The sequence below is a fragment of the Emydura macquarii genome, unplaced genomic scaffold, assembly GCF_026122565.2.
Source record: "Emydura macquarii macquarii isolate MOO-44397 ecotype Brisbane River unplaced genomic scaffold, CSIRO-AGI_Emac_v2 contig_212, whole genome shotgun sequence".
NCBI classification, from domain to species: Eukaryota; Metazoa; Chordata; order Testudines; family Chelidae; genus Emydura; species Emydura macquarii.
In genome coordinates, this window is record NW_027130349.1 from 7,989,612 (window position 1) to 8,002,279 (window position 12,668).

Sequence of the window (12,668 nt, forward strand, 5' to 3'; positions counted from 1 at the left end):
ATTCAGAGGTGCAGGGCAATCAGTGCTCCACTCACTGCATTTAAACTGGTCAGCAGAGTGAGGTGTTCACAAAGGAGTATTTATTCCTTTTCATCAGCAGTATCAGAGTGAGGTGGATGAGGGAGAGTGATTTCCTATTGTCAGCCCAAGAAATACAGCAGATATAGCAGGGGATGGTGAGATTTCTATATCAAATAGACCTTTATTTTCCCCTCTTCCACAGTGCTTATTCAGATGTCTGGGTATGAGGAAGTGGGTAACTGTAGCTTTAAAATGAATTTCATTATTTCTACTGTAGTGGAGAGTTTATACCAGTAAAAAACTGTAACTAAGTGTCTTTGCAGGCATCTTCACATCGCCCTGCGAAGGGCGCTATCTGATCACTGCCGTCCTTGCTCCTGAAAGGGATCAGTACATAGAAGCAGTACTGTCTGTCGCCAATGCAAGCGTTGCTCAGCTCCACACAGCTGGCTATAGAAGAGAACTGCTTGAGTATCACAACCCACGCTCAGGGGAACGAACCTGTGGTGGTACTGGAACATTCCACCTTGTTCTTCACCTAAAAGTTGGAGATGAAGTAAACATTGTAGTTACTGGGGGCAAGCTGGCCTACACGGACTCCGATGAAATGTACTCCACATTTAGTGGAGTTCTTCTCTATCCTTCTATTTCTCATGTCTAGATTCCTCCTGAAAAGAAGAGAAGGGTAAGATATTCAAAAGAAATTAAATGTAATAAAATTTGAAGCTTTAATATATTCATTTTATATATTTGATTTGAGTGGTGGGTTTAATGATCCCTATTTAACGCTATTCCCCTGCCCAAGACTAAGTACTACCACTGTAAAAGGCATGTTTACAACAGTTAAAATAAGTCTCTTTTCCCCTAGCTCTACATAGTAGAAATAGTGTCAAACAGCAAATTTATACCCAGCCTGTGTAGGTAGCTCTGTAGTTTGCCCTTTTGTTACTCTTTAGTAAACAATTTCCATTCCTCTCTGTCCTCCCCCCCCTCAGTGTATCAGTCAATTCTACCATCCCCCACCTCATCATTTAAAAATCATACATTTTTGTTCTCTACAACTTTGCTGAAAATTTGTCCTGTGATTTGCTATTTTCATGTTTCCACTAGTGCAGAGAAGAGGAAGTGGGATGATTACATAGGACTGCCCTGATCTCTGCCCAGACATTGGCTGGGTCAGCAGCCTTCATTTAAGAGAACAATTAGCTCAAGGGAATTAGGGATAATGGTTACTCTGGACAAAAACAAAGGGCAGACTCCACTCTCAGTTGCAAAGTCATATCAAATTCAACTGGAAATAGATGTAAGGAAAGAATTTGGCCCTCACTCAGGTGTTTGATGCAGAACTGAGTCACTTTGTGGGAAAAAGGAAGCTGAATAGAAGCTTCCTCTTAAACATAGCACCAAGCTTTGAAAGCTTAAGACAGATTTTTGAGACCAAACCTGACCTTCCCCTCCAGTGTGTGTGCTAAGGCTAAAGCCAGCAATGGGAAATTTTTAACTTGTCTATAGTCTGTTAGAAAAGGTACATGGAAATGGACTACATTCAACTACACTTCTGTGTCAATTTTCAGGGGTTTTACAATTAAGAAAAAATAGTTTCTTGGCCCTGATGCTATGTGACAAGCCTACCCAAGGGTAAAATTGGCTACAGAAAGGAATATCTAAGTTGTCTGTAGCTAGAATTCTGTCAAATACAAAAAGTGAAATGAAAAACGTTCTTTAGTCTGTGTTTTAGTAACCATGTTACTTATAGCAGCAGTGACCAAACTTTCAGACGAGTAGGTTTTACATTATGTACTCTTAAGCAACCTGATGGCAGTCTTCCCTTTGTCCTGAGTAGATGAAATAACATTTAGACCCCCCACTGTGTAGATTTCCTCATGCCTTCATTAAAGTCAAATTATTTTTAGCTCATTAAATGTGGTAGTATTTTGACCTTTTGTGTCTGGAAAAAAAAATCTAACAGCACAACTGAGTAGGAATGTGCTACAGATTTGTAAAAATCTAGAAACTGATGATTTTAATTGTCTATCTATGACATGTAGAGTTTTATTTATAGCAGTGGTGTGCAAATATTTTAACTTTAACAGCTGTTCTGGATTTGTCAGTAGACACCTCAGTCAGAATGCAGTTCTGTTTGTTAAGATGTAAGCACTCCCTTTCTTGGGTTGAGGTGTGATAAATGTATATCTAGTCATCATCTTGTTACACCTCAGTTGATAGCTTTGGAATAGAAGCACCTTAAAAACTTTGTTGTGGGAAGTCTTTAATCTCATTGCTTAGAAACCAAATGAGCTCAGCTTTCAGGATCAGTTTGAGAAGCTGATGTATTAGCTAGAGAACAAACCAATTTTACTTTAGTGGAATTCTGAGTCAGTTTCTTCAGACTTGTTTGTAGTTTTTATAAGCCAAGAATCAGAATCTCTATTGGAACTTAACACAATTTACAGCAAAAGTTGTTGGCACATTCTTGGTTTCCAAGGAGCAAGTTTTGGATAAACTGATGGTAGGACTTTGTGTGGTGGATAGATCGTACGCAAGCTATTAAGTGGAGGAACTGCTGTCTTTCAGCCAGCAACAGCACATTAATTTCAGATCATATAAAAGTCTTCCACTTTTCCTCGAGGTTGTTTTTTTTCCTTGAAACCAGAGAGTGCAGCTTTAGATGCTGTATGACAAAGCAAGCAGGTGGGAAGCTGTGTTTTCCTCTGCTTCAAGCCATGTTTTAGTGTAGACTAGGGTATAGGGCCTAAGGCTCTGAGAGCCAACTGTTGTCATAACAGTTTGCTCCTAGTATAGGTTAAGAAAACTTAAGGAGTCTCTCACATCTTTCTCTCTTCCCAGAATAATGCTCTAAGAAGTTGGCTCTAGGCTGTGTGTGACTCAAGTGTTACAATATTGGTGGCTCTCCTAGAAATGACTCAGAGAAACCGAGTTGGCAGGCAAGCTCACTTTAAAAGAACTTTATCTAATGAATCAGTGATAGCTTAGTTGCTTTTAAAATAGAGAATGTGCAGGAGGTAGTGCTGTGTTAGTTGCAGAACTGCTTCCCTTGTGAGTGGATTTCTTTCCATGTAGGAAGAGTGTGGCAAGGGAAAAGAAAAACCTGTTTCTGAATTAAGCTGAAATTTGTTAATGAATCCCCTCTGTTGAAGTTAGATGCCATGGACTCTAACCTGTAGGTTGATTAGCAATAGCACAGTATATCATTATTGATAAGAGACTGCTCTTAATATTCTACCAAACATGCCTAAGCCAAAGGAAGTAGACACTTCAGAAATAAATTAGATGAGTGATGAAGAAATATGGTGGGGACTGGCTTTAATGGAGTCAGAAGTCCTCTGGTACAGATAGAGTAGCTGTGAGGAAACTTACCATATGCTTATGTATAGTATAATATCTGGTACAACGTTCAGACTTTATTCCTTCTTCCACATGTACAGGCAGGCCTCTTTCTTCAAGCACTGCCTGAAAAACAGCTCTCTCTTTGGTGTTCTCATACTTGAACACTGAATATGGTGTCAACAGTGAATCAGTTCCTGCAAGTATATGATATCAAACTAAAAATGTTTGGGGCAGGGCACTGGGAAAACTACAAAATTGCAAAGAGGCTAGGTAAAAATGAAAACCAAATAAAAGCAGCCACATTTTTTGCTGTAATGAGCAAAGGCTGCCCCCATGTTCCAGCAGCAAGCCATGTAAAAGCCTCCAGAAGCATTTTCAGCCCATAAACAATGTCATATATGAAGAGTATCTTTTCAATCATGATCAAGAATCTGGAGAAACCAATCAAACTGCAAAATGGCTGACTCACACAATTCTCAAATCTTTAAAGGTGAATTCATTTGTGGTAGATTAGTAACAGTCATGAAGATGTAGTATGGACAGTTACCCAACATGATAGTGCCATTACAAGCAGCTGGTGATCAACTAACCCATCTTGATATACTATAATTTGAATGAAGAGGCAACCCATACAATGTGATGCCCATGAGACACAGCTTGGAGCATCACTGTTACTATAACCACAGAAGAAGACACTGCTTTTCTATTTGTGGGTGTATTGTAATAGTGATCACACATGAAGAGTTCAACTAGTATTTTCAAGAACAAACCATTTGAGTAGAAAAACTAGTAGGGCATTAAAAAAACCCACTATACTGCTAATGGTCCCAAAATATCTTCAATCAGTGCTACTGCAACTTCAATACTACGATTATGATGTATGAAAGGGACTGATGTACATAGCTGACTTATCCAGAGCAGCCTTGCAGCATGGAAATATAACATGAATGAGATCTTCAATCTGATAGAAAACATCAACTAACTCAGTGATGTGCCAGTTTCAAGACAGGTTGGAAAAAATCTGAAAACAAAGCATACAAGACAAATATTTACAAGTGTTCACGCCTGTCATTCTATGAGGATGGGCAGACACCATGAAGACCTGCCTCTTTAAGAATACTAGAACTATTGAGATGAGCCTACAAGATAGCATCATATATAAAGGCAGTCAACTCATAGATAATTGAGAACAAACTCAAGAATTTGTCAAAACTATTCTAGAATAGAAATCTCAGTCCGGAAAGACAAATTCCATATAGTGGCCAAACATGAGGCCAAGATATCTGAGACCTGGTGAGCAGAGGTGTGGGGTAAATACAGGCCAACCAGCTAAAAGACAAGAAACAACATCACCCAACAGACCTCGGAGCAAAATAGGAATGGATCTTTTCACCAAATACTACCTCATTATTGTAGACAACTATTCAGATTTCTGGGAATTACATTAATGGTCAGATACTACCATAGCAACTATCAGACAAAAAAAAAAGCATGGTATTCCAAACCATGTAGTTTCAGACAGATCGCAAGTTACTTACAGTAAGTTTGTGCAAATTACCTTGGAGTAGGAATTTAGTCACATGACAACCATATCACAGCCAAAATCAGCAGTTAAAAACTGTTTAAAAAAAAAGCAACAGAAAATATATGGAGTGAAGAAACACTCCCACAGAAGGCATTAATATCAGTCCAGTATGGTGCTTGATGTCAAGATGCACATGTATCATGGTGTCTGTTGCCTCCGCCTTACTACAGCAAACAGCAATGAAAGAAATTGGGTGGTGGTCAGCTGGTAGAGACATGCACACAAAGACCAAAGTCTACTATGACCAACAAACTATAGCCCAACAAGGAAATTGTTTGTTAGGATCAAATTTCCTCAGGTCAAATCATGCACTTGGAAGCTAGCTGTGTGTTGAATAGATAATCTTCATTCACCCAACATAACAGTGGATGGGCACATATTTCACTGAAACTACAAATACATTTGCTTTCTATGAACACAAGACAAAAACACAGACATATGCAGTCCACTGAGACTGGATCGGCAGGACAGACTCTCAAAACACCACACCACCACAGGAACTAAGTACAAGACAGAGCCGCATTCACGCCAACATCAAATCACCTGTAAGGTACACACAAGACTTTGTATGGTATTAAAGCATGAAAGAACAATCCTCAAAGTTAAGAGTGAGTAAAAACCAATTGGTGTTGTGTTATATATGCTTTAAGGGTGTATAATATTAAATATGTATGCAATTATGGTATTCATGTTTAATTTTGTTATCTCAAATAAATGTGATGAGGGATTTCACAATAGATAGCTTTCCAAGAAGGGGCATTGATATATGATAATATGGTTGGATATAGGGTAACATTTAGAAAAAGTGTAAGTGAAAGAAGAGTAAAGCCTGTTTATAGCCTCTCTTTTTAGGTTTGGACAGAGAACAATATGCAGAACAACAGCCAGCCGAAGTGTAATGTTTTTATTTATTTTAAACAGATTGCTTTGCCATTCACCCTTTGGGTTTTCCATCGCAATGTCCTCCTGGCTCTTGCCTGTGTTTTAGGCATCTTTCAGAGTCATCCAGTGTGAAACACTGGTCTGGGTTTTGTGGAGTTTAAGAACACAGAAATATTGCAAATGCAGTTATTAGCTAGCCAGTCAGTTCAGGTGGTGCCTCTGATCAGATTGTTCATCCTCCTCACAGATCTTTGATACAGGTGCAGAAACAGTGTTCCCACACCTGAGCTGAGGAAAGAGACACTAAAGGTTTGGGGGATGGAAGGGGAAAAGTATATTCAGGATGTGGGAATAACTGGGTGCTAGCAGGATGGGACAGTGGTGGGGCACAAAGGGGAGAAGGCCTAGTTGTGAGATGAACTTAACTACTGGGATCAACAGTGGTTGGGTCCATGTTGGGAGGAGCACATTTTGCTCTAAAGGGGATTTGATATAATTTTGTCCAAGAGAAAGTGACATTACTCATGTTCATCTAACACTGGCCACCACATAGCAGTCAAATAAATCCTCCCCCCCCCCCCCCATTATCACCTTGTGGCTGTACTTACTTGAGTACATCCCATTATGATTGAGAGGGCAATCTGCCAAACTTCACTAATGATACAGCTGTAGATAAGAATTCCATTGTGTAGACACCTTTTTGGAACTTGTGCTCTTTCCAAACCCTGCAGCAACATTGTTAGTCTCTTTCTTTGTGTCAACTCCTTCCATTGTCATCAGTGCTCTGACACAGTAGGACTCTGCTAGAAGATGTAGTATGTCTACACACTGAACTACAGAGTTTGCCATAGTAAGGCATATGTTTGTCCATCTTGTCTGGAATCCTCCATCTAGAAGGGAGACAGATTTCTGCCATTTTAAGTAAATAGTGTGGGGAACCCCACGTATAATGCTGCTACTCTGTGCCAAATGACTGCAATTCTCCATTACTTTAAATTGCTACATATGCTTCCCCCAGGCAGACACTGGGCAAAGTAAATAGAGTATAGCAAGGAGACTGGGTGGAAGTGGTACCATATCAGCTGTAGCAGAGCCCCCACTCCAGCAGTGTTGAGGTCTGGGGCCCAGGGGCAACATTAATTTACACTGTGAAAGGGTCAAAGGCACAACCACTTTTTATATAGTGACTGTTTCTGTACACAGTTTACTACTATCCCACATTAGAAGTTACTGAACCACCTGGATTATGAATAGAGTAAAAAAGATGCTTGGATAAAAGTAACGCAGAAGAAATAGCAAGCAACTAGAAACAGTATACCAGAAAAGTTTACTCTGTGTGAAACATGGGCTGTATTAGTACCTAATGTTTACTTTTATCAGTACAGGTAACAGAATTGAACACTGATAGCAAACTTACACAATTATTGTTAGCAAATTCTAATGCATCATTAATTAGCCCCTGGAAAGTATTTCAAAGGAACACGTGCTTTCCTTTCTGATGATTTTTTTTTTAAAAATAGGTATTTTCAGTAGATAAACCTGATTCCATCTAAAATATGAAATGCTGGTTTACACAAATCCTTATTTAATGCTTTGGCAATTGATTATAAAGGCCAATGAAAATTTAAAAGAATAAAGAGAAAAAAACTCTGTTTGTTTATTGGGGTAACATTGTTTTGAACATCAATAAACATTGCACCAAAGTGTGGGCTATTTCCCCAAAGACAGTCCAGTCTTTCACTGTACCGTATACACAGATTTGACAATTTAACATTATCTTATTAGTGATTGTGTTGTTCAACAGTCAACTATTTCACATGTTCTCAATTTAATAATGAAATAGGAAGTATCAAAGAGTTCTCTGACCCTCACCAAACCAAAATGCAGCTTTCACCTGGAAGTAATTAACACTTTTTTTTTAAATGATGAAGCAGAGTTTCATTCTACCCAGCAGGATTTAACATAGGAAACAAACTTCAGGCAAAAGTGACAATTCAAAGGCATCTGAAATTCACCAAATCATTATGAAATATAAGTAGTAAGTTGTACTTCAGTTGCTTATTTTTAAACTCCTTCAAATGTAGAGGAATTTATTTCTAGAGACTTGAATATCGTATCAAATATATTTTTTCATCCATTGGGCTTACAATTGCTAGATTGATTCAGAGTTTGTCAGAAGTTATGTAATTTAGTTAATTTAAGTGTTAAGACTTTTCCAGTTGAAGACTTATGTTCTAGAAACAGATGTCAAGAGGCTAAGAATACATGATCCAGCATCACACCTGCACTTCTAAAAGCCCCACATTTTCAAAGTACAAGTTTAAACACATGTAAGTAAAAAAAGAAATCCAGAAACATTCACCTCTGTACATACAAGTAACTAAGTTGTTAATGATCTTTAATCACCACAGAAAAATGGACAGTGTACAATGGACTGACCAGATCTGAACTGCAGTGTTCCTTGTTTATTCCAAGATAAATACTGTGGAAAATTATGGTGTGAAACACTGTTCCAATGCAAGGGGGAGCTGCATCTTCAACAGTCTTAAAAGGGGGGAGAGGGAGTTGTACACACAGTTAAAAACTCTTCTCTTTCATAGAAAGAATGAATTAATTTGTGCTGATCTGAAATAGGCTTAGCACAAACATGGTTTTCAAACACTAAATTTCAAGCCATTTATTTCCATTAAGGTGAAATAAAGACAACAGACTAATGTGTAATTCTAATGTAGCCACTTCATACTGTAATACTGCAGCACAAACGTACCATTTGACAGTTCTAATGCGATTTCTAGAATCTGTTTGAATACTGGACATTTTACCTCCTTAAGTATGTAAGTAATGGGTCTGCATAGCACAACCAAAGCTCAGGTCCCAAAATAGATTCTAAACTAATATTAACATACAATCTGAGTAGGGCTCCAAATGCAACTTGGTTTCAAATAAAAAACCCATTTGTTTATCAGGAAGACTCAAGAACACTTTTGCATTGTATCAAAATCTATAGAGTAGAACTGTAACCATCACAAAAAGAGTGGAAGGGCAGCATATTGTTCCTAATTGCCAAAAATTCTCCCCAAAACTACATCACAACCTAAGTGCTCACACTAATTTCAACTACAGGTGTTTGAGAGACATTTGACCCTATTCAGTTTGTTACTTAAAATAAGTTTTATATTGATTTTACCCAGTCCCCATCTTAAAGTGCAGCATTGATCACTGCATGTGTCAAACTGTAGAGAAAATGAAAATCTAGGTCAAGACAAAATTAGCCAAGTAGGATACAGCCAAAACCTAGAAACATAACTGCCTTGTGCCCAATTTGGAATTTCATCAGGATGTTTTAAGTTCTTTAAAAAAACTGCATTAAGCCAAGGCCACCAGAGAATGAGCTAAATGTGCTGAATGAAATTTTGACTACCACAGAACAGCGATTTAGGAGATACAGTTTGATTCCTTTTGTAGAAAGAATTTTTTTTTAAATTGCTTCATCATTGAGGGGGAAATGTTCATAACTACATGACTTAAAAACCTAAATTTCATTGATTTTCAAAGCAACTTATGCACTTTTAAAAATTTTACTCTTTGTCAAGTGGCTTTCCCTATTAGAAAAAACAAGAAAGGAAATAAAAAAATATACAGGACTTAAGGACTGAGTTATCGACCTTTGCTTAGTGCAATGAGATTTATGATCTATAAAACAGGCCACATGCTGTTCTGATTTGAACCCTGTGAAATAATAAGCCAGCAATAGCATTTACAGATCAGTACTGCTTTCTTGAAAGACAAAGACTATGGTTCTTGACTGAGTAATCCTTGTACAGTTATGGCTGCTGCAAATACTAACTTATAAAACAACATCTTTAGACAGCTGTTTGGGTCATGAAAGTAGTACCATCTACTTAAACCACTAAATACAATTGGGGCATGGCCAAATGTTATGTGGAAAAACAATTAGCATACCATAAAAGCCATGTACTCTAATGAGGTTGCCATTTAATTCATTTGTTTACATGGCACAGAATGCACACGTAAGTTCATGCTGATGTAACTAACTTTTCCTTTCCCTTCATGCTCCAGCCTTCAAGGAAGAGCCAGGTCCCCTTTGCGACTTCACCTCCTTGCTTATAATACCAGTTGCTGCAAGCTATTCATTAAAAATAACTTCAAATGAGATGTTGAGACAAAATATTTAGTGAATGTGTTTTCCAGTTAACTGGAGCTAGCTCTGTTGCATTACAATCTGCAAGGAAATAAAAGATTCCTTCTAAAAAGCTACCAAACCTGCTGTTTCACTGACAGCCGAGGGGCAACATCCTCCCTTGCAGCCTGCACCTCTAAGAGGCAAGCTCTGCCTTCCAGTACTTTTGGATACCTGGTGAAGACTGCAGGCAAGCTGCTTTAGGAGTTGGTAGACATTAGGCCTGTGAGGCAGTTAGCATATACTGTAGTTTATCAGAGCTGGTCTGAAATCAAGGAATGGCCACACAGCAATGCTTGTCATTTACCTGAAAACTGTTAACATTCAGAACACAAACTTTATACCTGGGAGCTCACGGTTGTACTGCACTTCCCTCAACAACTGAAAACCCTCAGCACAGAATTCTGGAAAGGCCTGCAGTAGATTCAAATAAAAAAATTAAATCATTTTCTTCTATTACAACTCTCCGAATATAATCGCTACATGCTTTTACTGGCCTACGCATATATGCATTTCAATGCCATAAAGAAATGCAAACTGCACAGCTATTACAGTAAAGCTTTTCCTCAACTTTCTCTGGATTGAAAATTGACATGGAAGGTTGCAGGTTGGTAATAATAAAAGCCATTCAAGAATCAAAAGGCATACTGAAACTTCTCAAGATAACTTCCTTATTTTAAATCAAAGCTAAGCAATAAGCCGATAGAATGATCAAATCATTGTTTAGAAAAACGTAATAGGCAGGATTAACATGAGTGGGTGCTGCACAAGCAGTCTCTACCTTTAATGCCCACTAGATTGTACATGTGACAAAATACTATTTACATTTAAAGGAGAAACATCAGGTCTTCAGTGTCAGGTGGCAAATGTTTAAGACATTTTCTATATTTTGCTTCTGAGAAATGGAGCCATAGTAGTTTCAGGCAGCTGCTCCTTTTAAAATGGCCTAATTACCAATTTGGTTGATCCAGTCTATTTGGCAGCTTCCACATACATGTTGGCTTCTTTTTTTTTTAAATATTACAGAGACAAATATACAAAATGTCTATATTTAAGATAAGGTTTGTATCTATGGAAAAGCAAAGATGCAGCAAAAACTCCACCCTTGTGCTGCCATCAAGTGTCTTAGGACTGGCACTATCACACACGCTGATCTGAAATGCCTTTAAAAAGTCAAGCAAAAGACAAAGTCAGAGATACAGAAGCTTTGCATTTTGCTCCAAACCCATAGACTTAAGTAGTAAGACTTGTGGTACCAAAGTATAAATTAGCTTCTCCAGAAAAGAAGTTCTCTCTTCACATTTAAACTGAAGTTGAATGACTGGATACGAAATTCCATGTCCAGTTGAGCAGAGCTGTTCAGGCGAGGTCTTCCATGTTCACCTCAGGAAGTGGTTGTCGCCAGTAGCAGAAGGAGCTGAATTCCGGGCACAGAAAAGCAGAACTTTGTTCTTTATTAAGCAGTGGGAACACATGTTCCACAAGCTCACTTAACCTGAAATACCTATATTTAAAAAAAAAAAAAAAAAAAAAAAAAAAAGATAGTTATTTCACAGTCTAGTCACTGTTCTATTGTAGCCAAAAAGCAGCTTTAGAAGTATAATTCCAAAAGCCTACAATCAAAAAGGCAGTATTCTTCCAAAAGCAATTTTCCATTTTACTTTGCCAGTTTAAATTCTCTCTCTAAACGGTTTCAGTAAATATCTGAGGCTGAAGATCTCTGGTGGACAGGATTTCACACAATTCCTTAAGATTTTCATATTACAGCATCACTATCACAATGGTTACTGCCTTGCTTGAAACCCAGCCATCTCCCACTTCTTCTGACCATTTGAAATAATAAAAGTGGTCTTACGAGGACTTGTTTCCCTTTGTCTGTTCCTGGATCAGTTCACCCTTTGGGTTCACTGTAAATATTCTGCAGTCTGGGACTCCCACTTGCGTGTAGGCATATACATCCTGTAGAAAGCATGAACAGTGGTGCAGAAGGAAGTTATTACTCTGCTTTCAGAATCCCTTATATAAGTGATCACTGCTCAATAGAAAAAAAAACTTTACAGAAAGAACTTGAAGATAGATTTAAAAGCAGATTAAAGTAACTGAAAATTGACTCTTCAAAAGTTAAAAAGATGACATGCAAAGCATCAGGAATATTTAGAAGCCATAAACCTAGACAGCATAGAAGGGGTTAGAAAAATACAGCAGTAAATAAGATTTGTTCCCAGGCTTTAGGCCACAAACAAAATGATTCTTTGGGGGGAATATTCCTTTCTGTAATGGAAAAGCAATACTGTTGGGGCCCATCCCTTCCTGGCTAATTCAGGGCTCAGCACCCATGTGGTTGAAGACAAGACAGGGAGAGAGGAAAGTGAGAACTGAGTGAAAGAAGAAATTTTCTGCATTGAGTTGCTATGGAATTAATAAATTTTGGCTCTGATACCATCGTGAACACCAGTGCAGAAACACCAAAGGATGGAGTGGTGTCATTGAAGGCCAGATTCCGAGAACACTCACACATAAGTAACTTCACTCATACACGCAGTTCCACCAAAGCCAGTAGAACGGTTTGCATGAGTAAAGTTATTACTAAGTGTGTTCATACAACCGGGCCCTAAAAAGGAAATATCATTA

The 12,668-nt window shown here is 38.2% G+C and overlaps 2 protein-coding genes across 4 annotated transcripts in view; one reads left to right on the top strand and one right to left on the bottom strand.

The window, feature by feature from the left end:
- Positions 1-2,541, top strand: part of EMILIN2 (elastin microfibril interfacer 2) — a 48,821-nt gene extending 46,280 nt beyond the window's left edge. The window contains exon 8 of the mRNA XM_067547172.1: positions 345-2,541. Within this exon, the coding sequence (XP_067403273.1) occupies positions 345-682 (338 nt within the window). The 3' untranslated portion in view covers positions 683-2,541. The remainder of the gene's footprint in view (positions 1-344) is intronic.
- A 5,146-nt stretch (positions 2,542-7,687) lies between these two features.
- LPIN2 (lipin 2) overlaps positions 7,688-12,668 on the bottom strand; it is a 68,550-nt gene continuing 63,569 nt past the window's right edge. For 2 of the 3 annotated variants that reach the window (XM_067547194.1, XM_067547185.1), the window contains exons 19-20: positions 11,893-11,996; positions 7,688-11,541 (exon numbers count right to left, since the gene is read on the bottom strand). In XM_067547194.1, coding sequence (XP_067403295.1) covers positions 11,397-11,541; positions 11,893-11,996 — 249 coding nt within the window. In that variant the 3' untranslated portion in view covers positions 7,688-11,396. The remainder of the gene's footprint in view (positions 11,542-11,892; positions 11,997-12,668) is intronic. The other variant, XM_067547204.1, reaches the window with a different exon arrangement.